The following is a 24,657-nucleotide window of genomic DNA, read 5'->3' as shown; positions in this document are numbered from 1 at the left end:
TCATAAAACCGTTTTGCACTCATGTGTCCTATCCCACAGCGAGATCTGAAAGCATGTTGCAAACATGTACTAATTGATTTTTACGACATCCCTGCCAGACAGGGAGGAGTCAGCTCCCTGATTAAGGAAGAAAAACTTCGGCACAGACATGCTGCAGCCATATGGCCTGGTTGTGAATCCTCTGCCCACTGGGTCCCAGCTGGGTGACCATGAGCAAGTTCCTTAATCTCTCTGTGCCTCAGTTTCCTCAACTCTAAAATGGGGATGAATGGTAACCTCCTCGTAAGGATCGTTGTCACCAGATACGTTAGCTTGTTAACAGTCAATAAATGTGATTAATAAAAACAAATTAGCAGAGCCACTGACTTTGGCCTGCTGCTGCTGTGAGCAGTCTGGGAAGACTGCCTTCCCCTTGCCCACGCACAGCCACCAAAGCCCAGGGCCGGACCATGGAGCCTCCGGAAGTGCTTGCCAAATCGGCCCCACCCAGCTGGGACGAGGGCCCCCGGAGCCCCACCACAGTCTTCACAGACTTTGCTGGGTAGGGACAAACTCTAGAAGCAAGGTTTCCAGGATGTTGGGAGGGGGCAGGGTTGGGCTGGCAGTGCCCCTTTCTCTGGGTACATTCCCCCTCCCCCAACCACCAGCACCTGCAAGGCCAACACCTGCCAACTCCGAGGCACCAAAGGGGCCCTGCTGAAACATACGCTGGGGATCAAGTGTGCCTAGAATTACTTGAGTGGCAGTCTAGCTCAGTCTGGGCTCTGAAGCCAGACTCCAGGTTCAAATCCTGACCTGCCACTACCCACTCTGAGAAGCGGGCACGTTGGCCCAGTGCCTGGGGTCTTCAGGCCTTTCCTTACAAAAAGGGGTAATGACAGTTCCTCCCTCACAGACTGTTGTAAGGCTGTGAATTCACTTAGAACGGTGCCACAGCACAGGGTAAGCACTCAACAAGCATCAGCGGTTACGGCTGATATCCCCGAGTCCAAGTGCCTTCGGACGCGAGCTCTGTTACACACGGTGGGCCCCAGTGCTCGGCCCTGCTGCCTCGCAGGTGTACGGGGTCCCTGCCCACGCGGCGGACACTCCTTCACGGGAGGGCTTTCCTGGGGTGGGCCGGGATTATTTTCTCAGTAAGCAACTTGGAGGCAGGGTGACATAAAAAGAATGAACCAGAACAGCCCTTCCATTTTTCTAAGTATAACTCACCAGCCAGAACAGGAAGGGGAAACAGCTTCCTCCAGGCCCCGTTGGGTTTACCTGCTCAGCTGGAACAGCAACCCTTCAAAACCACGTCCCCGCGGCTCCCTGTAGGTGTGGCCACTGCTGTTCTCTCTCCAAACCCCAACCTTCCTCACAGCCGTGGGGGCCTCCATGGACCCTATGAGCTCCCGCTGTGCCCTGCGCCATGTGCTGGGGTCCCCACACGTGGCCATGCAATTGCCACCTGGCTGGTGTTCTGCCTGGAGAGCTCTCCTGGGCTGTGGGCCTGCACCAAGGTGTCACAGGGCACCCTGAGGGAGCGTGGTCTGAACACACATGGAAGGCAGAGTTGTGCCCAAGCCATCGTTGTCTGACTGCCAGTCTGTGCCAGGTGCCAGCACATCTCTCGGCATCATTGCACAGAGGTGGACTTTGCAGATGGGGACCAACGTTAGGGCTGCACAGGGCTGTAAAGAGGGGTCTTCGGAAGTGCTTCTATTTGTGGTAGCTGAGAAGGGATCCATATTTGCTGGGTTTGGAACTTGAAAGGAGAGTGCCTTCCACAGGGTACCTGATCATTCAGGAAGCGTGGGGACTGCTGTTCTGAGTGACAGGCCTACTCCCTGGGGTCCCACCTTCCTCTGTGGGTCTGAAGCTACTGGTCCTAAGAGGCCCTTTCACAATGTCATCTGAAAGGGACCTGGGGAATGTGTCTGAGGACACCTGTGGCACTCAGACCTTGGGGTCTGGAAGCAGGATGTAGAACAGGGGCCCTGCTCTCTGTAGCGTCTGTGGTACGTGGCCCTCAGAGAGGGTTTTGCACCCTCAGCCCCATCCCAGAGTCACAGATCACAGGTCTCTCTGGATCTTGGCCTCTTGGGGAAGAAACAGAGACTCCAAAGGGTCCTGGCCAGAGCGGGTGTGGAGCCAGCGCCTGGGCTCGGGCCTGGAATTGGCAGACCTGGCTCCCAGCAGCAGCGTGGCCCCTCGCAGGTCCCCGGCCTCCCCAGCCTGTTTCCTGATCCTCAGAACTTGGGGCTGGCAGGGGCCCTGCCAGGTGCCTGGACAGCATCTGGCAGGGGCAGCGAGTGCCCAGTGGGCAGTGGTGTGGGACGTGGCTCGTGCTGTAGCCCCGCCGGCACCCTGCCAGCCAGCCGGGCTCCCTTCGAGAAGACAAGTGAGCCCAGAGATGGCACTCAGAGGCGCCCCTGCCCAGCCCACAGCGCCCCTCATGCCACCGTGGAGGGGGCAGAGGCCTTTGGGCCCATTTCCACTCTCACCTGGGTGCGATTCGCAATCCCAACAAGTGGACAAACAGTTGTGCCTGAAGCGCCCGTGCCATCGGGAGAAGCGTGGCTCTCCAGGGCTCAGCTCGCCCGCTGCCTGGGCGGCTCGCGCACCAGCCTCTCTCCGTGGCAGGTCACAGGTTCTTGGAGAGGGACAGAGCCGGAGGGTTGGAATTCTGGCTGAAGCCCCGTTTTAAAGAATTACAGTAGGCCACTGAGTGTGGTGGCCAACCAGTCAGTGGTTCTGTTTACCCTCCCCCCACCCTCTTCCTGCACGTCCACAGGTTCACTGGAGAATCTGTGCAGGGGAAGCTAAGCTGATTTCCCCCTGTGTCTGTGCTGTGGTTCAAGAAACTAGTTATATGTGTGTGTTTGTCCCTGCACCAGCCTGGATCCCTTGGGTCCAAGGATGACAGCAGCCTCACAAGTCGGGACAAAATCTGGGCCCCCAGAACCCTACCAAATCCTGTGTGAGCTAAATGGGAGCTCGGAGCTCGGAGCCTATGGCCATGAGTACCTGACTGCCTCCCCCCCAGATTTGGAGCCTGTGCTCCTCCCTCTGTGGGGGGCTCCTTCCTCTGTGGGGGGGCACCTCCCACATCCCACTGGAAAGAGCATTTGAATCCCAGGCCAGTCCTTGGGCCTCCTCACAGCATCCAGTGTGCGAGCTTCCGGGAGGCATTTGGTAAGGACGTGTCAGATCCGTAGGTATAAAGGGATCCCAGGGTGGCTTTGCAGCCTCTGGTGGGAGGCCAGCTTTGGGGGAAAGCGAGTTCTACCAGGACGGCAAAGAGTGAAAAGAAGCATGGGTGGAGCCGTCCAGGCTGACGATCTCTCTCTGCCGACCTGGTGACCCGCTAACCCAGCGCCCCTGTGGAACCATGGTGGGCCGCTAGCGTGGGCAATAGGATGACCTCCCCCCATACCAGAGAGAGCCCCCTGACTCTGTTCTTTATTTTCCCTGGGAACTACCACAACAACTCTAAATCTTTCTCTTCACTGAAATTAAAAACCATCATGTTCTTCAATCCTTCTAGCTGATCATTGATGGAAAGGAGGCAAAGGGAGAGTCAGACATTGTTGAGCATATTCAGCTGGGAAGCAGGGGCCTGTTTGCTTCCCTGGGAAGCTACAGCCTCACACCCCAGAGAATCGCAGCATTGTCCCTCCAAGGGTTAACACCCCTCCCTTCCCCCCTCCAGTTCTGGATCGTTGGGGAGCAGGGGGAGAAAAGGACTCATGCAGTAGAAGTTAAAAAGGCACAGGGGATGTGCTTAACCATAGAGACCTATCAGTCTAACCAAGGGGCTGGCTCGTCCGGGCTGGACGCACTGCAAAAGCTTGGAGCTGATCGGTCATTTTGAAAGAGCTCCTGGTTCCTCCAAGCCTGAGAACACACAATTCCAGGGGAAAGAAGCTCGCGCTCTCTTGCTCATGACCTGCACTTGCTTGTGCATTCGCGGGTTCTCTCTCCATGTGGCCTTAGCTGCTGTGTGGCCAGTGGCCACGCGGACGCCACACGCAGGCTCCAGGAGGGAGCCTGGATGCCGCAGCACAGCAACGGATTGCAGCCGGGAGCACAGGCTAAGCTCGCTGAATGCCGGACGGGGGCTGAGTCAATACGCACAAGATCTCTGAACATCGACTGTTTCTGGCCGTGCTTTTCCATGGTGGGACAGGCTGAGATGGGACACTGGAGGGGCATCCTTTTGATTTTGCATCACAAATAAATATCACCACCAGACCTCATCCTCCCTGTGGGTCTCCAGAAATGCTTTCCCTTGTGACATCACAAGAACCCCTCTTCCACTGGCAACTCTTGCAGCAAATGTTTATCAAGCACCGACTACATATGCGGCTACGAATATCCCTTAGTCTAGAAGCTCTAGACTTCTCTGTCATGCTCCCTGTCTTCCAGTCGGAATGAAGTGCCTCAGGCAGTACCAGCCTTGCCTGCTGGCAGAGGCAACCCTCTTCCTTCACCCTTCGGTGCCTCCTGGGTTTGTTCCTGTCTTGTCCCCTCTGCTGCTGCCCTTGTCCAGGCCTCTGCCTATATTCCAACCACCTACCCTCCTCCCTGCCCTCGCTCCTCTGCCCAGAGGGAGAACCAGGGAGGGGCCGGGCTGTGGGCCTGGGAAGGCACCTTCGGCCTTTGGGGCTGGAGGTTTGCTGAGTAACAGCCCTGAGAAGGGGAGGACCAGCCAGAAGGTGTTGTTGCTGCACGGAGCCCCAGAAGGGTCACCAGCCTGGGGTCTGGGCCTCCAACTTGGCCCTCCTGTGCCTGCTTCAGTCAGCAGCCCCCAGGGTGTGCCCTGCCCTTTCTTGTTCCTCTCCCAAGGGAAGACACTTTTCTCTGCCTATCCAGGTCCTGTCTGTCCCCAGAGCCTGGCTCTCCAGCTACCTCCTGCCAGGGGCCATGCTGGTGCTGGGCCTTCTGAGTGCCCAGCCCCGGGTGTGGCCCACATGCCGTCCCCCCAGTAGGTCGCTATGCCTATGTGAGTGGGGGCCTCTCACGCCCCTCCACTCCCTAGCACCACAGGCGGGACCTGCAAAGTGGGGGTGGGGTCTAGGGAACGTGGTCACAGAGGCTGATAAAAGGAGGGTGGAGAGGAAGAAAAGCCCGTAAGGTGAAGGACAGTGACCTGTGCTCCAGGCACACCTTCCGGGCCCGCACAGCCTTGGGGAGGGCTCACCTCAGAAACACGTTAGTGGGCCTTCTCCACGCCGGAGGACACTAGGGTCTCCAGGGCCCACAGAGACCATTCCACTCACCTGGGCACACCTCACTGAGATGTGGGTACTGCTGGCAGGACCAGGAGGCAGCAGGGCCGGCTGTGCCCCTACATCACCCTCAGCTTGCTCTCGGGGCTCTTGCCTGGAGCCGTAGAAGCAGCCTGGACCTCCGAGGAGCCCTTTGGCGATCTGGGCTGGGGAGGGCGTGGCCATTCCCATCCTGTTTGCTCAATGCTCTGCTCCCAGGGAGCAAGCCTGGCCTCCCTCAGTGACCTTCAGTACTTAATTGCTTACTGAGGTCCTCACAAAAGCTTTGCAAAAACACTGAGATTTACGAGGACAATATGGTACTATCCTCATAAAAGCTGACATTTAAATTGTTCTCTTTTTATATTTTTGCAATGAAATTCTTTGTTTCTTCTGCAGCCATTTCTGAGTATTTACTAGCATTCAGAAATCTTTCTGTTCCATTCAAAATTTCCTCTCTCTGCGGTGCATAATGTCAGACAGGGTGCTGTGGCACGTGAGCCTCGCACCCAGACCGGCCTGCAGCCCTGCAGGGAGTGCTGACTGAGAACCGTGGCGAGCAAGACACCCACCACCTCCGGCCACCTCGCCTCTGCCTCTCCCTCCAAGAGGAGAGGTTTCTAAAAAAAAAAAAAAAATCAGCAAAACATCATATTTTAATCAGTTTTCTTTGCAATTTGTATATCATAGATTTTCAATAACAACCTGTAATTAGTTCATTTTCTACTATTCAATTGCTCTGCACTGAGGCCATTGACAGCTTCCAGCTGGGATCTTTAAAAATGGAAAGTGCTCGAAGGCTCAGCTCCAGATAATGGCAAGTGCTGGGCCCAACAGTACAGCTGTTAGGAGCAAAGCATCCAAGATGGGAAACACGCATCTGGGTTGGAAACTCCCAGGAAGAAAGTGGTGGAGGGCCAGAGAGCTGGCAAGCATCGACTCATGGTGTGATGGGGGTGAGATGGTCCTGCCCTAGAGCCCTGCACATTCCAGGCATTTGGGGTGGGGCGTTCCACCAGCCCTGCTCCCCATGGGGGTGAGGTACTCATTGAACACCTCCCTGTCCCCACCATGGGCTGCCAATGGTTTCCCAGCACAGCCAGGCCAGTCAGAGGGTGAGCATGCCCTCAGCTGGGGCGGAGTTCAGGCTCTAGAGCATCGGTTCCTTGAGACCTCAGACAACAGCTCTGCTCACTTTTCTGTCCTGATAGTTATCACTGAAGGGGCTTCTGAGGCCAAGCCTGGCTCTCCAGCTGAGACCCAGCATCCGACCCAGAGATGCGCCTGGGCTGGTGCATGGGCAGCCATGGGCCTCCCCCCTCCCCAGCACTCCCGCAGGCGGGCAGCTGGCTCCGGGGCCTCCGCAGGTCTCAGCTAAGTCTGCCTCCTGCCAACCCGTCTGGGCCCAGCTCTGCCCTTTGACGGCCTCCTCACTCACCGAGCCCTTTGCCCTCCTGTCTGAACCACACTTCTCCTTGCCCTTTGCCTGGTTATCTGCAACCTGGTGTGCAGGCCTCATCTCCAAGGCCCCTTTCTGACCCCTCGGGGAAAGCAGGTCTTTCCTGCCAACCCTGTACCATTTTCTCTGTCCCAGCTCCTACTTGGTTTATGTGGTTGTTTTTCTGTTTTCTGTAAGAACGGGAGGGTGCCGAGTAGCCAGGAAGTGCAGGTTTATTGAGGGAAGTACCTGCCGGGCTGCCTCCAAGCAGAGCGCAGCAGCCGGTTGGTACAGACTAAGGGTTTTAAACTTAGGGCTGGGGTGGGGGGTTGCCAGCCCAGGAGTCGGTGGTCCTTGACTGGTCGGGGCTGGGGTCTTTCCGAGAGTTGTTCTCATCGAGCAGTGTTTAGGTTTGGGTGGGGGTTTCAGGATACTGCTCCTCCTGGCCCCGGGCGATAAGCTTTGCTTTCCTGGACTAAGGGGCTTGGGGCGAGGTTAAACAATAGGAGGCTGGGGGTAGTAACATGGAAGTTAAAGTTAACATTTTCCAACTGCCTCCCTGACAGGGTGCAAGCTCGATGTGGGCAGGGCCTGCTGAATTGCTCACGGCTGTCTTGCCTGCCTGCTGCAGCCCACAGTGGACTCTGAGCGCTTGCTGGTTCGACGCTCTCCTCCTAAGCTCCCAGTGTCAGCTGCTAAGCCTGTCCTCATGCACGCTCTTGCAGCGCTGGCCAGGAGCCTCTAAAATGTTCTGGTCGGCTGGCCTGCCCCCTGTATGGACACGACACTCCAAGTGTTGCTGGGTGAGAGAATGGGCTGCACCCCTCTGCCTGGATGCTCTTCCTCTGTTCAGAGCCCGGCCACGCCAGCTCCAGGGCAGCCAGGCTCAGTCTCCCCACAGTGGTCCGACATGGTGCTGCGTCCTTGACTATTTCTGGCCCTCACCTGAGTCAGGGAGCTTGGGTCTCTGTGCTCAGTGGGTTTGCTCAGGAGGCTTACCCTCCTGTCCTACCCTCCCTGGCCTGCCTGGCCTGCTTAGGGGGTCCTGAGCCGGCAGGGTCTCCAGCTTTCAGCAGGGCAGCTGTGGCTGAGGCTCTGAGACCCCGCACTACCTTCCGTGTGGGTGTCAGGCTTGCTTTGTGATGTGGCCTCAGGTGGGAGGGAGGTCGCCCTGGGGGCGAGCTGAGGCTGTGCAGGTGTGTGCTGGGTTCTCAGGAGCTGAGCTCAGAAGAAATACAAGCCCACATTCTATGTTAGTAAATTATTCCCCAAGGTGTACGGATTAGCACAAAGACGGCAGAGCCGGCCACTGGCTCAGCCTGGCCCTCTCGAAGCCAGGTCTCTGCCTCCGCTGGGGATGTGGCCCCAGGCCCCAGACACCACGGGGCTGACGAGCAGACTGAGCCCATATCTCCACACACAGATGTTGGAGGTGGAGGTAATTAAGCAGCGGGCAGGTGGCTTAACAGCCTAAAAGAACACTTACCCCATCTAGGGCTAAATGGCCCATTAGTGGTCCTGGGAGCAGACTGGGGGCTTTATGGGACAAGCAGCTTTTGTCTTCACTAAGAAAGCATTAGGCCCATGTGGGCATCAGGGGCTCACCTCGCCCCCCCTCACTCATTCAGCGGGTCAGGGCTGTGTGGGCCACATGGCAGCCACGGGGTACCTTCTTTGGCCTGGTTCAGTCTTGCTGTACTCCCCAGGGTCCCCAACAAGGTGCTTCCTGTGCTCCCTCTCCCCTGGCCCCCTGGAGACATGCAAAGGCCCTCTGGGCCCCTGTGACAGTCACATTGTATTTAGACCCCTTTTTGCCAAGTGTGTTTCTCCATATATTCCATCCCCTCACCGAGTGGACTTTACCAAGGGCTTTCTGGGTGCCAGACCCCACGCCAGGCAAGAGCCCTTGGTAAGCAAAACGGCTTCTGCCTCACGGAGCCTAAGGACTGATGCAGGCAAGAGGACACGGACATGGCTCAGTGACGGACTGGGAGGGAGGTTGTGGGAAGACAGAAATCTCCCCCACCGCCGTCACCGCCTCCGCCATGGACCTACCTGGTCAGTGATTACTCAGCGTGACCACACACAAGGTGTCACTTCACATGTATATCTCATTTAGTCCTGTGCGGAGTATAACCGCAGACCAGCTCTGACTGGCCCTGTCCGGTCAGAGACCACAGAACAGACTAAGTCATGTAGCCGAACCATGGTCAGAGGGGAACCTGGAACCAAGGTTCCTTTCTGCCACAGAACCGAAGGACAGGGACACGACGGGAACCCGAATGCCCGTACCCTTTCTGAAGTGAAGGGCCCCTGAAGTCCACCCCAAACCTCAGTTGGGGAGACAGATCTGAGTCTTGCCTTCTGTCTCCTTTTGGGTTGACTCAACAAAAATGTTTCTTTTCTCAAAAGCTGGTGGTATAGTGTTGGCTTCTATGCATGTCAGGCAGCGGGCCCTTGCTCAGTACCAGTGGTGATTCTGCCCATTGCACAGAAGAGGAACTGGAAACCCAGCTTAACCTCTGGTAAAGAACTGTCCAAGGTCACAAGCTAGTGGTAGAACAAGGATTCGAACAAGGTCTGACTTAGTCCAGTTTCTTTTCTTTTTATTTTTTATCCTCACCTGAGGACATTTTTGCATTTATCTTCAGATAGAGTGGGAGGGAGAGAGGGGAGAAGAGAGAGAGAGAAACATCAATATGAGAGACACATTGACTGGCTGTCACCTACATGACCCCAACCGGGGCCTGGGACAAACTGCAACCTAGGTACATGCCCTTAGTGGGAACCGAACCTGGGTCTCCCTGAACCATGGGCTGACGCTCTAACCACTGAGAAAAACTGGCCAGGGCATTAGTCCACTTTCTTAACCATCAGGTCACAGCCTTGTTACTGGGTAGAGATAAACTCAGGGCCGAGGGCACACAGAGGAAGGTGTGTGGGGCTTGGCAGAGGGAAGACAGATTAAGAAAGACTTCCTGGAGGAGGAGACCATTGAGCTGGGACTTGCTATTTAGGGAAATCAAATGTGGGGACAGTGAGATTCTTATTACTGAAGAATTCTGATGAGTTGCAAAGTGTGTTTAAATGCATGAGAAGTTTCCTGAATCAGGCATTTGGTTTCAATCCCACTTCTCCTACCTGTTGACTGTGTGACTTTGGGTTAGATGCTTAATTTCCCTGAGTTTCAGTTTCTTCATCTGTGAAATAGGGACACAATGCTCAGCGCTGACACGTGATAAATGTGAGGTGAGCCCATTCCTAACAGAATGGCATTGACAAGCAAACCCATGCAGACGGCACACTGCCTGCCTTGGGGACTCAGCAAGCCCCCGTGAGCCTCCTTGAGCCCTGCTTTCCATGCTTGAGGTGAGGAGAAAGTGCCCCCCATCTGTCCTGAGAAGGGGCTGGCGAGACTCACAGCACCTTCTGTCTTCCAATTTTCAAGTTCTCCTTTGGCCGCTCCAATCTAACGGTGGTACACCCTCCAGAAGAGGAGGTAACAAAGGCAGTGAACTTGCCACTTGATGTGCAAGTCTTGTGTGAGCCACCGTGGTCTGTCCCTTTGGGATTAGGGGAGTCATCACACTGATCATCCTGGCCTCGGCCCAACTGACACTGGTGTGCAGGTATTACTTGTCCTCAAACTCAAGAACCAAGTGGATTCAGATACAATTTTTGATAAATCCCATGCTATCTGAAATCTAGTTGCTCACCATCCTAAACTCAGGGACTGGAGGATAAAGCAGTATCCTCACCATTTCAACTTCCTGTCTGAACTCGCCCTCCATGTACAAGGAGCTGGGGGACTGGGGGGGGGGAGTGGCTTGCCATTGTTGTGTTTTGCTGTTTTGCTCATTACTGGGTGGCTGTGAGGACTGACTGAAACCATGTGTCTGGCATGGTGTTTGGCCTGTGCTGGGGATGAGTCATCCTTGAGGATAATGACGTGGCACCATCCTTTCATTTTGCAGCCACAACACAGAAAAACAGCTGTAAATTCACCAGGTGACTGCTTCATCTCTTTCACAGAGTTGCCCTGGAAACTGAGGTATTACAGTAATTGATGAAATTCCTGTTTTCCTCCTGCTTGCCTGGGGCTGAGGGAGGGTGCCCAGCCCACACAGCCGGCTCCCCGCGGTGCCCCGGGCACAGGTCCCCTCTGGACACTGCGTTTGTCATCCCAGACCATTCACACGCGTGAGGCCCCCTCCCCGCAACACGAGCTGCTCAAACCCTCTGCATCCAACACATGGTTCTCACAGGATTCATTAAAAGAACAAGTATCTTTCTCAAAAGCAGAAGAAACTTGTAATGAAAGTGAAGTGAGAAAAAAAATTCTCATTTAAGCAACATGATTTTCCCAAGATCCCATCCCAAGCATTCAAAAAAATGCAAAGACATGCATTATTGAAAAGCTTTTTAAACGAACACCTTTTAGATAGTTTGTTGGGCCGCACAGACAGGGCTGGCACACCTCTCGCTCACGACTCGCTGGGCCTCGGCCTTGCAGCGGGGCCAGAGGTGGGCTCCGCAGCTTGCTGGGTGGGGCCGGAGGGAGGGCGGAGGACGTGCGAGAGCACACTGTGCCCTTGGTCCCAGGGCAGCCGGTGCTTTGGAAAGCCCAAAGCAACTCGGACAGAACGTTCAGGTGGTAAATGGAGGACGAGAAGAGGACCGCCCTCCTCTTTCACTCACGTCACTGTACGCAGATGAGTGACTGGGAGCCTTAGCTCCATCCCACAGTTAGAGGGATGAACGGACTTCTACGATTAAGGGACCGTCCTCTGCTCTTCTCCCTGGGCAGGAGTCCCCCATTCTGCAGAGGACGGCACAGCCCCACCATGAAGCAGCTCAGCTGAGCACGGGCAGCCGCCCGTCCGGGATTCCTGACATCGCCCTCAGCCAGCTGCAGACAATGGCAAACTCATCTTCTCATGAATGGCTGTGCCAGCGGCACAAGAAGATGTGGCTTAGGAGGCCCCAGCCTCCCAACTTGTAAATACAACCCACTTCTCCAGGGAAATGACCCAAATCCATCCTCTAATAGAGTGACTGGGTTGGCGCCAGGACTCACCCTGCCTGGTACCCACGGACTCTGACAAAATAGAGACTAGAAAATAGAATTTTAAAATCTCAACCTTTGCCAACCCATCAGATCCAGTTTTGAAAATTAAATCCAAAATGTTGTTGCTGACATGTTTGAGCTATTACCTTGAGTTGTAGTGAGATTTCTTTAATGCCCATTGATTTCTGGGTAATAAGTTGTACCTATATGTCTCACTTCAATTACCTATTTAACATTCACTGAACCGTAAATCCATTCCCCGAGCTCCGGGAGTTTAGTTTAGCGTTCCCATGACTTTGAAAACCATCGATCCCGCGTGCGCCGAGCAGCCGCCTGTCAGGCCTTTACAGTGGGTTAGCTCATTCTGTGGCTTCCTTAATGTCTGCGAGTTTACATTTTATGGCATATCTATTATTTGGGTTGGGCTGTGATGGATGGTTTGGCTGCCTGGTTCAAAACAAGTGCAAGGCGACAGCAGAATCTAATTTGCTTTAAAAATGATGATCATCATGCTTTTCAAATAACCACCCAGGAACAAAGGAAACAGACGCTGCATTGATCTGCACGAGACCTGGCGCAGGTGGAGTGATGGCTGCCCTCCTGTTCCATGGGCAGCTCATGTTTACCAGGATCTCCGTTGGGGGGGCGGGCAGGGAGCCGTTTCCTTCATCGGGGCAGCAGGGGTGCTTCTATTTCCTTGAGAGGAGCACCAGCAGCTTCCTGTTTGGCCCCAGACTGATTCCCAGGAACAGAGCTCGCTGAGCAGACGCTCTGTGGTACTGGGTCCCGGGACAGTGCCTGAGCGGTGCCATTCAGTGCTTAATGCTGCCATTGTGGGACCGCTGAGTGGTGATGCCTGGTGTATCCCCCAAACCTTGAAGTCCAGCCTTGGCCCCTGGCCCTTAAAATGCACCAACCTTTTCCTTCACAGTTCCTTTTGCCAAGGGGCCTGCTGGGGACGGCTCAAATATCCCCAGAACACTTGATGCTGCTTTCCTGTTGTGGAGGGCTAAGCGCCTGGTATCTGCCCTGACCACCCTACTCTCTTCTTGTCCAGATTCAACGGAGATTAAACTCATGAGGAGGTCTGGGTTTGGGGAAGGTGGATGGACAGGTGGACTCGGGGCGGGAGTGATGTGTAGGTCAGTGGCTCTCCAGAGGAAACCACTGGTTCTCCAGAGGAAACAGACGCCCCCTTTTCCTTTTTGCATTATTTGTATGGTGTAAATTTCCGTGGTGTGAGTACTCCCACCATGGACAATTAAAAGCTACCAACTGTTTGTTTGCCTTGAAAATTCCTGGAAATCTAACAATGGGCTCTCAAGAACTAGGGCTATGGAGTTGCTGATACTTCCATTCATTCTAAAATTTAGAGATTTATTTCAGGCAATAACTCCTAGATCCACAAAGGCAACACCTCCCACAGCAGGCTAAGCCTATCAGTCACTTACACCTTATTCTGAACTACCATGAACAGATATGACTGTTAATCATGGGCAGGGGAGGATACTGGGAAGCATCCCTAGTTACTGCGTAACAAGCAGAGCCCTGTACTTAGGGCTTGGGCTTTGGTCCTTGGCAACAGGGATGCTGTGGACTGAAAAGGCATCCATGTGTGGAGCTCATGGACATTTCTCCCAGGGAAAAAAAAATCACACTTGTTTCTCTCCTCTTATGCCATATAAGTACCTTTTCTATTTGTCACAGAGCCCTTCTTGCGAAGGACTAGCCTTGTAATGTTTGGAATAACAACCTCACAAGATGTCAATAGGGAGCACCTACGCCTTTCTGAAAAGTGGCACTCCAGGGAGGTGGGGGTGGGGCAGAATGCCAGGGTTGTGGCTCAGAGGCTTAATGCACCCTGTGGGGAGGGGGTGTCTCACACCTGCTTCTCAAATTCCTGGGCCTGAAGGTCAAGTTCAAGGACACATCACACAGGGTACACATACCACCTGCCTTAAGCAGAGCCTGAATACTGTCTGACATAAAGGTGCTTCGTTTCTTTGGGGCCAACATCAACCCCAGCACGACTTTTACCTCTCTGCTGAAGCTCCCTCTCCTGCCTGGCTCAGCCTCTAGAATCCTCCTGTAGAACCTTCATCCCGGGGGGCCCAGGACACAGCCTGGGGATAGCCCTAAAGTCTGCTTCCTCCGCATACAGGCCCAGACTCCCCCAAAGTGTCCCGAGGTGCATTCCCAGACACGTCAATCACAATCCTGTGTTCCTCAAATGACTGCAAGAAGATCCTTTATCCCAAAGGAACAGACCGAGCGCTCCCTCTCCCAAACCACTCTCCTTCACCCCTTTCAAGCTCAGGGTTGTTGCAAAACAAATCCAACTGCTTTCATCTATAAAAGAAACCAACCTTGGAGACCCGAGGACAGACTCTAGGCCCGTGCATTCCGGTGCAGGAATGCCTGCGGACAGAGCCAGTTTGCCCCCCGCCCGGCTGGGGCCCGACTTACGGAAGGCCGTGTAGAACTCCCGGAGGGTCAGCCAGCCGTCACTGTTGTAATCATCAAATCGAAGGAGGTCGCTTGGTGAGCATCCCAGGAAGCTCTCCTGCAGGTCCTGCTCCTTCAGCACGTGCTGTGGGTGAGGAGGGGAACAAGGCCCGGGCCAGCAGTGAGCTCGGAGCTGTGGGCTTTGCTGGGACCTGGCTCAGGCCGAGTCGGGGCAAGGACTCCAGCGACAGCTTAGTGGGCATGGGGAGCATCTGAAGCTCTTTGGTTTTGTATTGTCTGACCCTCCCCCTTTATAGATGATAACACTGAGGCTCAGACGGGGGAGGGGACTTTTCTAAGGTCACAGTGGTTGGGGCAGAGTCGGAAGTAGCGTTCAGATGTGTCTCCTCCCCATCTGTGCAGACAGACCCCGGACAGTTGGAGGTCGGAAGGATTCTTGAGGCCACCTGATTCACCCCGTCATGCTATTGATGGGGAAACAGAGCCAAGAAGGGGTCTGGTCAAATAAATCCAGCAAACAATAGTGGCTGAACAGAGGTCCCCTGGCTCCCAGCTGTGTGCAGCTGCAAGGTCCCCGCTCTGTTCACACTGCCCTCCCCTTACCAGCCTCAGGGCTGTGCCCCTGGTCACAGACAGCACAGCCCCAGAGGGGGAGCTGCCACTCTGCTGACTCTGGGGGGGCCATGCGTGGGCCTCCACCAAGCCCTCTCTGGGTGTGGCCGAGGTTGCGGGGCACAGAGGCACAGAGGCCTCCCCGGCGTGACCAGCCACATGCAAAGATGACCGAAGGTAGAAATTCCAGGCACCCTCGGTTGGCTGGAGCCAGAGGCTGGCGTGTCTTACAGAAAAAAAATGCTCAGAAGGAAATCTCAGAAGAAGGAAATGATTTTATTTTATTTTGGGGGGGAAAGGGGGAACAGGGGCATTTTCTCTTTATTTAACAGTCTCAGCTTCGTCTGCTGTATTAAAGGCAATTTAATGTGATAATGTTAAAAAAATGACCCTTCACCCAGCAAGTAAGAGTGGTCAATAAAAGGGAGATCAACCATAACACCCGAAATCAATCTTTCAGAGATGGAAATGTCCTTTTGTCTATTTCTGCATTAGAAATTGATTAACTTTTCATAGGACCGACACGTGTGTCCACGACACCTTTGATTCCGTGTCAAGGCGAGGCCCCCTCCAGCCGGGCTCTGCTTGGCAGCTTTATGAAATGGACTTTAAATGCATTAAATTTTAAAGAGGAAATCATAGTCCAATTACCATGCTTCTTAATGGCTTCAGGTGCCTCGGGGCACGTCTCTGCCAGGTTAGAGCAACATGACCAGGAAGGTTTTGTTGACTTGGCCACTTGGGAGCCAGTGTGGGTTCAGGGGCCAAGAGCCCACAGCTGCCTCTGTCCAGGGCAAGGCAGGTGCCTGCCCCGGGCGCTGCCTGCACGGCCTGTAGCCCGGGGAGTCACCAGATGGTTCTCCTGCAGTGAACCATAACTAACAGGACCCGGGCTTTTCCCGGAGCAGCTTGGGTCCTCTGTGGGTAGCTGCCCCTGCCCCATGGGGTCTTAGTCATAGCTGGGGGCCTTTTGCCGATGGAGGTGGTGGCGTGTTGGCGGGCATGGCTGAGGTGGCGTGTGCCTGGGAGGCAGGCCCTGCATGCACTTGTGTGTGCTACCCAGGAGGGGTGAGCAGAGTGGGGCCTGCAAGTGCCTTTGGAGCTGTGGTTCCCATGCCCCCCCTGGAAGCAGGCTCTGGACGGGCTGGAGCAGAGGGTTGTGAGGGGGGCTCTGCATGGCGGGGCTGCTGGGTGACTGTTCCATACTCAGGTTTTGTGGGCACTTGCTAGCCCCCCAGAGCTTGAGAGGACCAGGTGGAACTTCTTGGTGGGAGCCGTTCTCCCCCAGGAGACCCCGTGCTGGGAGGAGAGCAGGGCGCACACCAGCCCAACGGGTTCATCTTAGCGCCAGCATGTCCCAGGCAGTGAACACGCTCAGGCGAGCTGCTTGATTCTTGGAGCCTTGTTATTTTTCATCTAAAAATATCTGTGAAGTGGAGGTAACAGGGGTGCCTACCACCTAGCAGAGGACGGCCAAAAGGGTTGAGGCGGAAGTGTAGTAAACAAGACGATGACGAGGACATCAACACTGACCACCTCACCTACTGAGAACATGCCCTGTGCCAAGCACTGTGCTCAGCACGTCTTAGTTGTTTAACCCTCCTGACGGCCCTGTGAGGCTCACTCGCAAGAACCGGAGGCGCAGTTCTGGCCGGTGTGGCTCAGATGGTTGAGCATCATCCTGTGCTCTGAAAGGTCACCGGTTCAATACCCAGTCAGGGCACATGCCCACGTTGTGGGTTCCGTCCCTGGTTGGGTGTGTATGGGAGGCAACAGATCGATGTTTCTCTCTCACATCAATGTTTCTCTTTCTCTCTCCCCCTCTCCCTTCCTCTCACTCTAAAATCAATAAAAATATATTTTTTTAAAAAGAAACGTAGGCACAGAGAGGTGAGGTGTCTCCCAAGACCCACTAGCTAGGAAACACTGGAGGCAGGACAGGGATGTCGGCAGTGACCGTGAAGGCTGTGTTCTCAGCTACTACACTGCACAGTAAGGCCTCTTCTGTTTGTGACATCGCAGGGAAAGGGCCTGGCACACAGGGACGCTCGGTGAGTGTTAGAGCATGCCCAGCCAGTCCTTCAGGTGACCTGCCGCAGCGTTGACAGGGTCACTGCATCTGGAGAAGGGCTTCTGTACAGTGGCATCAAAGGTGGGACTCATCGGTGTGTCCTCTGGGTGGGCACTCTGTGGCCTCTGCAAACGAGCTGCCCTCGCCCACCACCCCGCCCGGGGAGGCTGGCCTTGCCTTGCATATCTGTGCACCTGCCTGACATGGCTCAAGGGCTCAGGCCCTCAGGAACCCGAGAGCAGGAGCAGAAGGAAAGGCCCTCTGGCCCGCCCCGCCCGCCTTCCGGCCGCTGCGCGGAAGGTCCTCCTGGGGCTGGGCCCCGCCTGCTCCTCCTTGTTCCTGTCTGCCATGGACGCTGACTGCCCCGCACCTCCGGCTGGGCAGCCGGCACATGCGCGGGTTTGGGGAGGGAGGCGAACCACAGGGGCCATCCCAGTGTTCTCTGAAAGGAAGAGCAGTGTTGGGGGGGGCAGGGCGTCCTGTAAGCAAGCAGGCTGAGGTGTGGTTGCTGACATCTGGGTACTGAAGAGCAGCGAGACCCTGGGGAGAGGACTGGGGACACTCAGGTCACAGCCCAGTGTGTTCGGTGAAACCGAGCCTACTTCTCTTTCACCTTCCCCCTGAGGAAAGTGAAAGACTCAAGGAAGAAGAGATTTATTTCCCAATGACGACATCAGAGACCAGCCCCTCTGAAGTGTGTCTCACCAGCTGGCTGCGAGCGCCTCCAAGCTTGTTTGTAACTATCGGCTGAAGGTGGCTGGTGGGAGAAGACACCAGCACTGTTTGGTTTGTGAGAGATTCTCAGAGGCCTTGAACACAAGCTCCCCGCTGCCTGGAGAAGGGTCTCTTGCAGGAGAGAGGCCTCCTAGGTGTCCAGTACAGAGACAGTTACAAACGACTGTCCTCCCGGGCAGCTCCCAGTTCTCATTATTCACGTACTAACTGGAAACTGGATTCCTCTTTAATTTTATTTTCACCGGATGCCGTACTCACCCGAGCCAGTTCAGAGCTGCCGAGGTGGCCATCACCATCTGCATCCAAGCCTTTAAACAGAGATTCCACTAGGAGGCGCTTCTGAGAGGCAGGGTCTTGTCTGCTGCTTCCTTCTTGGAGTGGCTGCAGGTGGGTCTGAAGGGCCAGGAGGACGTTCTTCAGGCGGGCGTAGTCGGCCATGGTGCACGGGTCCCCTGGAAGAGAAGATGAGGTTATGACAGTGAGACTCCTCCCTTGAGTGTCGCGAGGACGTTCATCCGTTCACTCGTCAAGTTCCTGGGCATTTGTCTGTGCATGTGGGTGCCACTGGAGTGGTTGGGATCTGCTTGTCTCTCTGCCCACCAATCCATCACATAAATATTCACCCAGCACTTGAATACGTGCTACACGTGAGGCAGATGCTGGATGGAGCCTGCTTGTCCATCCCACAGAGATTCATTGAGCATCTACTACGTGCCAGACACAGAGCCATTGCCAGATGGAATAGGGGAGTCTTTCTGGGGGATTCACAGCGCTAGCCCACAGTGGCTTCCGCGAAGCTGGCCCCAGTTTCATTTTGTAATAGCTCGTCTTTGCCTTAATCCCACCTTAAAGGCTGCTTTTGAATACTTGGCTTCACAGATTCGGCAGTTTTACTTAATAGGACTCATAAGCCCTGCTTAAGTTAATTAGGTACACTCCCAGAGCTGGATTACTTCAAAACAAACATGTGTATGTAAGTCTACGACCGAGAAACAAAAGGAAGCTTTACAAAATTAACACCGGAGCACACGGCCCATTACTAGGCCTTGATCATGGGCGTGCGTGCTGCTCAGCATCAGGACCGCCTGGCAATCTGGCACATGAGGCCCGGGGTGCACGCAGCCACCAGGAGAAACACCATATGAGGCACAGCCTGTAAACTGAGGCTGCCGGGTGTCTGTAGACCAGGAGAGGCCCTCCAGGCCCACTTCCTCGCCTCCCTGGGGGTGGAGGGCTTCCTGCGTCTGGTTTTGCTGAGTCCTGGTGGAATCCTCACCGTCCACTCCAGCCAATGTGCTCCTGGGAATGGACTATCTGGGGCCTGGAGCTCTTCCCTTTCATTCCAAGGCCAGTTTAGGGCACCAGGTAATAGCTCAGGTGGGGAGAGTCACTGTGAAGCAGTGCTGGGAGCACCCACTCGAGTCCACTGCCTGAATGTGCACCTTGGGCCAGGTGCCTCCATGATGTCATCTGGGAAGTGAGGGAACACGGCCTCCCACACAGGGCTCTAATGAGGATTAAATAAGACAGGCACATAAGGGGATTTGCACGGCTCGGCACAGTGAGGTCACACAACGATAGCTGTCTCTTCTTGTCAGGACCTCTTTCAGAAGGGCAAGGAACAAGGACGCTCTGTAGTGGGGGAAGTGTGGACAGGGACCTCTGTTTCTCTCTCCCTCCCTCCTTCTCGGGACCAGCCTGGATGGCCCAACCAACTTCTCTCGCGCTTGTTTGTGTTTCTAGATTTTCTTCCAATTTGACGTCAATTGATTCTTGTCAGAAACAGAGGCCTGTTACCATTTCCTCCTACGTGCTTATTTAGAAAAAAAATCAATTGCTGTGTTCAATATAATCAAATCTGTTTGTTCTCTGGGCGCTCCCGGCTGACAGTCAGGACTTTCCCACCCCTACAGTGCTGGCACCCTCCTTGGCCTGGGAGTGCTTGGGGCCACCAGCCCGCAAAGCCGTCCTCCCGTCCTCCCGTCTGTGTGGCTGTGCGGGTTGAAGAGTGGCCTTGCCCCGGCACAAAACCACTCCCGCCCGGACGGGACGTGGCAGCCCGCTGGGATTTTCTTCTCCCCAGGTCTGGAGAAGGGTCAGTTTTGGCAAAGGAGAGGACTGGTTTTGTTCAAATCTTGCGTCCTTGCCCTCCACAGGGTGAATCCAGTTCTGGCAGATGAACCAGGCGTCAGGACGCAGTGCAGGGGCCGCGTCAGAAGCCTTGGTGCAGGTGCGCGGGAGTCTGTGCGGAGGGGCCCTCGGGCTCTCCTGGGGGCAAGCATTCATGCCCGGATGCTGCCAGGCTGCTGTACACAGAAGAGGGGCATGGGGTCGACTGGGGGCTTGACTCAGAAATGCTAGGTGACGATCAGACTCCTAAGAACACACCACAGTGGTCCACCTGAAGGACGAGCCAAGACAGGCCCGACGGACAGAGAGGTCTCATTCTCGCTGGTCCTCCACGACCCTCTAACCTTCCTCACAGACTCTGGTGGAGCACAGAGCTGCTCGAGCTGCCTGCGGCCCGGGCCAGGGGTCTACAGCTAAGCAGCATCCCCCACGCCAGCAGGTTAGGGGTCCTGTCCAGGGACTTCAGCGATGCCCCAGGCCCCACCTCTTCTGTCACTTCCTGCAGTTCCCTGTGAATTCACATGCTTCTGGCTTCTCCACCATGGCCACAGCCCAGCACAGGCCTCCTGGCCAGGAAGATATGCCCATGTCTAGACACCAGCCCGGGAGACAGAGTGGCACCCCGTCTCCAGAGTCAGCCCCCTGCGGCCTTGGTCCTGCCCCCTAGAGCTCACACTGGTCCTGCTCCTCCATCCGGCACTAACTTACAGGCTGTGTCAGATGGGGCAGCACACTGAGGAGACGGGGCTTCCGGTCTTGAGCTTCCAGGGTGCCCATGGAGGGGGCTCTGATGAGGAGGGGTGTGCGGGGTGAGACCGGCAGGGTGAGGATGTGGGGGAGCAGGAGGCACAGGAACGGCATGCCGGGCAGCAGGGCTCGTGCTCCCCCGCCTCCATGTCCCACCTTAGGCCGGGGCAGACAGCCCTTACCGCCCCACAGGATGTGAACACTGCGATTTCCAACCTTTCCACCATGGCACACACGCTGATCACCACAATTCTGCTGCACACCAGAAAATATAATTTTTGCCAATCTGACAAAAAAATAGGTATATTTATGATTTATTCACACTGGACAGCTATCGTGTTGGCTATTGTTTTTTTTTTTTCTGTTTTATTTGACAATCTAAGGGAGGGCAGTGCCCCTGACTGAACAGTCAGGTGCTTTGTGCTTTGAACATTCTTGCAGAACACCCACGCACCCGTTGCGGCACACCCGCGCACCCGTTGCGGCACACCCGCGCACCCGTTGCAGCACACCCGCGCACCCGTTGCGGCACACTCGTGCACCCGTTGTGGCACAGCGGTTGAGAATAGTGTGCTAAGAAATGTAAGAGGACTTTGCCAAGTCCAAGTGGTCAGCCAGGCCTGAGGGCTTCTCTTGACGAAGAGAGCACCAAGGAGCTGGAGCATGACTCACGTGTCTTTGTCCCAGTCACCAGGGCCCAGCACCTGGCACAGGTGGCCATTGTATTGGTGTTTGTGGAAAAACAGAAAATTTCCTCCCTGCCTTCCCACCACTCATGAACATTGCCCCATGGGGCTCATGTCCTGGTCAGCCTGACACTGACAAGCATCCCCGACAGGCCTTTGGAAGGTCCCAGCCACCTTCCTGCTGGCCTGGGTGCCCTCCACATGGCAGGGCTGCCTGGCCACCCTGGCGCTGGCCTTGGGCTTCCTGCCAGCAGGAGTGTGGGGGGGCTCCTGCTGCCGGGCCAGGCCTGCTTTGGCAGATAAAATATTGATCAGCCTGCTGAGGAGCCCAGAGTGGGATCCTATTTTCATGTCAGAACTTGGTAATGAACTACATTTATCAAGCCTGCTCTCCATGAGAAAGGTCAGCCGCAGATCTGGCTAAGTTGTTATGACACCTCATTAATCTAGTTCCCTCAATAATTGTCCCTCTTTGAAGATTCGAATGTGCTCCCATCCCAGCCACTCTCGCTCCAGGCCGAGGAGATGATTATTGCAGGAGCACAGGCACATCCGCATTTAATTTTTGAGTAAAGAGAGATAGGAAGCAGGTAGCAGCCTCTGGAATTAAATGTCCATCAAAGGAACACTTTCTGTTGCAAAACAAAGGGAAGCAAGGGAGACACTGAATATCCCATCGGCCACGTGCGCTCCTGCCTCACAGGGACCGTCTTCACTCTGTGGCAGGCGAAATTTCTAGTTTCAGGAGTGGGCAGGGCAGGAGGCTCCCAAGAGTCAAGGGAAGGGGGGTGTGTACCAGGTAGGCAAGGTGGGCGACGCCACCCAGGTAGAGGGAGGCTCGGATTCTGAGAGTGAGACAGGCCTGTGGAGGCTCCTGCTGGAGGCCCAGGGCCTGCTGGAGGAAGAGGCGGGGACGCTGGGAGGGAGGGTGATGGTGACGGGAAGGGGAGGTCTCTCCTCTCTCTCACCCCCAGCCATTCCTGCACCGAGTCCTTTGGCCCCTCCCCAGCACACCAACTGCTGCCTAAAGAGCCCCTGGGGCACTGCCCTGGTTTTCTCGTCACCCCACTTTGCCCCGCCTCCGTATGCGTCCACTGGTCGTTGCCAGGCTCCTCTGTTAAGCGGGAGCCCCTTGAGGCGGGGCCTTGCCGCCGTGGCTTCCCCATACCCGGCCCAAGCACCTGCGCGCAGAAGGGCTCGTTACATGTCTATCGACGAGACGACTGTGGGCTCAGAGTGGCTGCAGCCTTGCCCTGAGGAGGGGACAATCCCAGACACCCTGTTACCGTGACCAAGGTCTGGAAGTCTAGACAGGGCCAGGCGCCCACGTTACCCATCATGTCAGCTCCTGGGGGGCACAGTGTGGAAGATGTGGGTGTGGGGGGGCAGCCCTGGAGTGGGGTACATGTAGTTGTGCCCAAGCCATGCTGGGCTTGCCAGGGGGCACGGACACTACCTCATCGAGTGGGGACACCCAAACCTGCAACAGTCGCCCTGCAGAGTGAAGTCTGTGTGGCCTGGTCGGGGTGGTGGCGCAGGGCGGTGAGCCGCAGAGGGTCCGCTGCCCTGCTGGACACTGGGCTGCACAGAAGCGGCTCCTCCGAGCCTCCTCCGGCGGACACATGCAGGGCCTGTGACTGCCTCTGGACTGGAGGATGACGGGCATTTCTGCCTCTTGCTCTGCCATGCTGGCTGGGACAGCCCGGTCTGGGGGAGCAGACCGGGTCGGGAGGCATAAGGATGGACTGAGCCACACAGCTTCAGGAAAGGTCCACTCTCATACCAGGGCTCCCCGGGGGCCCTTCTGTGCTCTCGGGAGAGCTTTATGCACAAGCAGAATAGGGGGATGGGCCTGGATGGGGGATCCCAAGGCCCCTATGAAGACCCCATCCCTGATGGTCTCCAGGGTGGTGGCAGTTCCCTCACTGGGGCCGCTTTGCATTTCAGGAGTCCCCTACGAACCCCAAATGTACCGGAGAGGGGCCTGCAGGACGCAGACTACAGTTCACGAAGGAACGCCTGTCATTAACAGAGGCAATCTCTTTGGGGGTGAGTGTGGGTGAAGGAGCAGGGGATGGGAAGAGAGGAAGTGCGGGGGTGAGGGCTGGTGCTCCATGCTCCGAGAGTCCAACACGTGGGGCGTGTGTAGCTCGCCTCCCAAACCCCACACAGGCCACCCCTTCGGAAGCCACACGGCCGCCAGCCGGGCCTGAGTCCTCATGCACTGGACTCCAGCCCTTCCTGACCTGGCAGGGAGGCCCCCAGAGGAGCCCAGGGAGAGACCCATGTGCCCATGCCTCCTGGGTCTGCTCGCGGGCGGGCTCCTCCTGACGCCCGCACAAACATTAGGACTGGTCCCCACATTGTACCCAGCTGCCCTGAGAAGCAAGGTCACTTGCCACTTGACAAAGCTGCGATTTTTACCACCAAAGCAAAAACTGGGCTCAGTCGTCTGGCACCTGCGTCGCAGCTGAATGTGGCTGTTACGGGGCCTCAGCGGCGGCGAGCTATTCTGAGGTCTATTTCGAAACTGCTAAGCTGTGCAAAGAGCAAAAAGCATTTTACTCCCAGATCTAATTTATGAGCTGCCATAACTTTACTGGAGTTTAGCTTAAGAGGAACAGATGTTTAACTTGATGTAAATTCAGGAACATTACCAATCTTTCTGCTGCCATTTCTGGGAAAATTCAATTAACAATAAATGCCAAAACCAATGGGTTTATCTTAAGATACATTTTCACTAACATATTACAGTTTTACTGATGGTGTTGACCAAGCCACAAAATTCTAAAAATTCCAGGAGATTGTTAAGCACATATAATAAGATCTCTTCACAATCCCCAAACAAACACAAACAGATGTACTCAAAGTTATGCCACATGGTGACCCCTTGCTGGCTGTTTCCTGGGGCCTGTGACTTCTGAGCAGATGGGTCACTGTTGCCCACACTCAAAGCCTGGCTGGTGTGGCTCAGTGGATTGAATGTCATCCCATGGACTAAAAGGTCCTGGTTCGATTCCCAGTCAGGGCACATGCCTGAGTTGCAGGCTCAGTCCCCAGTATGGGGCATGCAGGAGGCAGTCAATAGATGTTTCTCTCTCTCTCTCTCTCTCTCTCTCTCTCTCTCTCTCAAAAAGCAATAAAAAAAATATTTAAAAAGAACCATGGGGAGGTGTTCACACAATGGCCTAAGCCAGTAGTTCTCAACCTTCCTAATGCTGCGACCCTTCAATACAGTTCCCATGTTGTACGTGGGTGTATCTGCATGTGGGCAGACCCGCCTGGAGACAGATAGAGGAGCGGTGTCTCGGTTCCTAAGACAATCGGAAATATGTGTTTTCTGATGGTCTTAGGTGACCCCTGTGAAAGGGTCGTTTGACTCCCAAAGGGGTTGTGACCCACAGGTTGAGAACCACTGGCCTAAGCTGTAGCCACTGGCTATTCCCTTTACC

General features: G+C 55.3%; 1 protein-coding gene across 1 annotated transcript in view; it reads right to left on the bottom strand.

Annotated features, from left to right (window-relative positions):
- The window catches only part of FSTL4 (follistatin like 4), a 400,034-nt gene that overhangs the window by 96,864 nt on the left and 278,513 nt on the right, over nucleotides 1-24,657 (bottom strand). Inside the window, exons 5-6 of the mRNA XM_036240329.1 lie at nucleotides 17,901-18,094; nucleotides 14,225-14,348 (exon numbers count right to left, since the gene is read on the bottom strand). Coding sequence (XP_036096222.1) covers nucleotides 14,225-14,348; nucleotides 17,901-18,094 — 318 coding nt within the window. The remainder of the gene's footprint in view (nucleotides 1-14,224; nucleotides 14,349-17,900; nucleotides 18,095-24,657) is intronic.

The sequence above is a fragment of the Molossus molossus genome, unplaced genomic scaffold (assembly GCF_014108415.1).
Source record: "Molossus molossus isolate mMolMol1 unplaced genomic scaffold, mMolMol1.p scaffold_m16_p_4, whole genome shotgun sequence".
In the NCBI taxonomy this organism is placed as follows: Eukaryota; Metazoa; Chordata; class Mammalia; order Chiroptera; family Molossidae; genus Molossus; species Molossus molossus.
The sequence above is the reverse complement of the archived record's forward strand: the minus strand, read 5'-3'. Positions and strand labels throughout refer to the sequence as shown.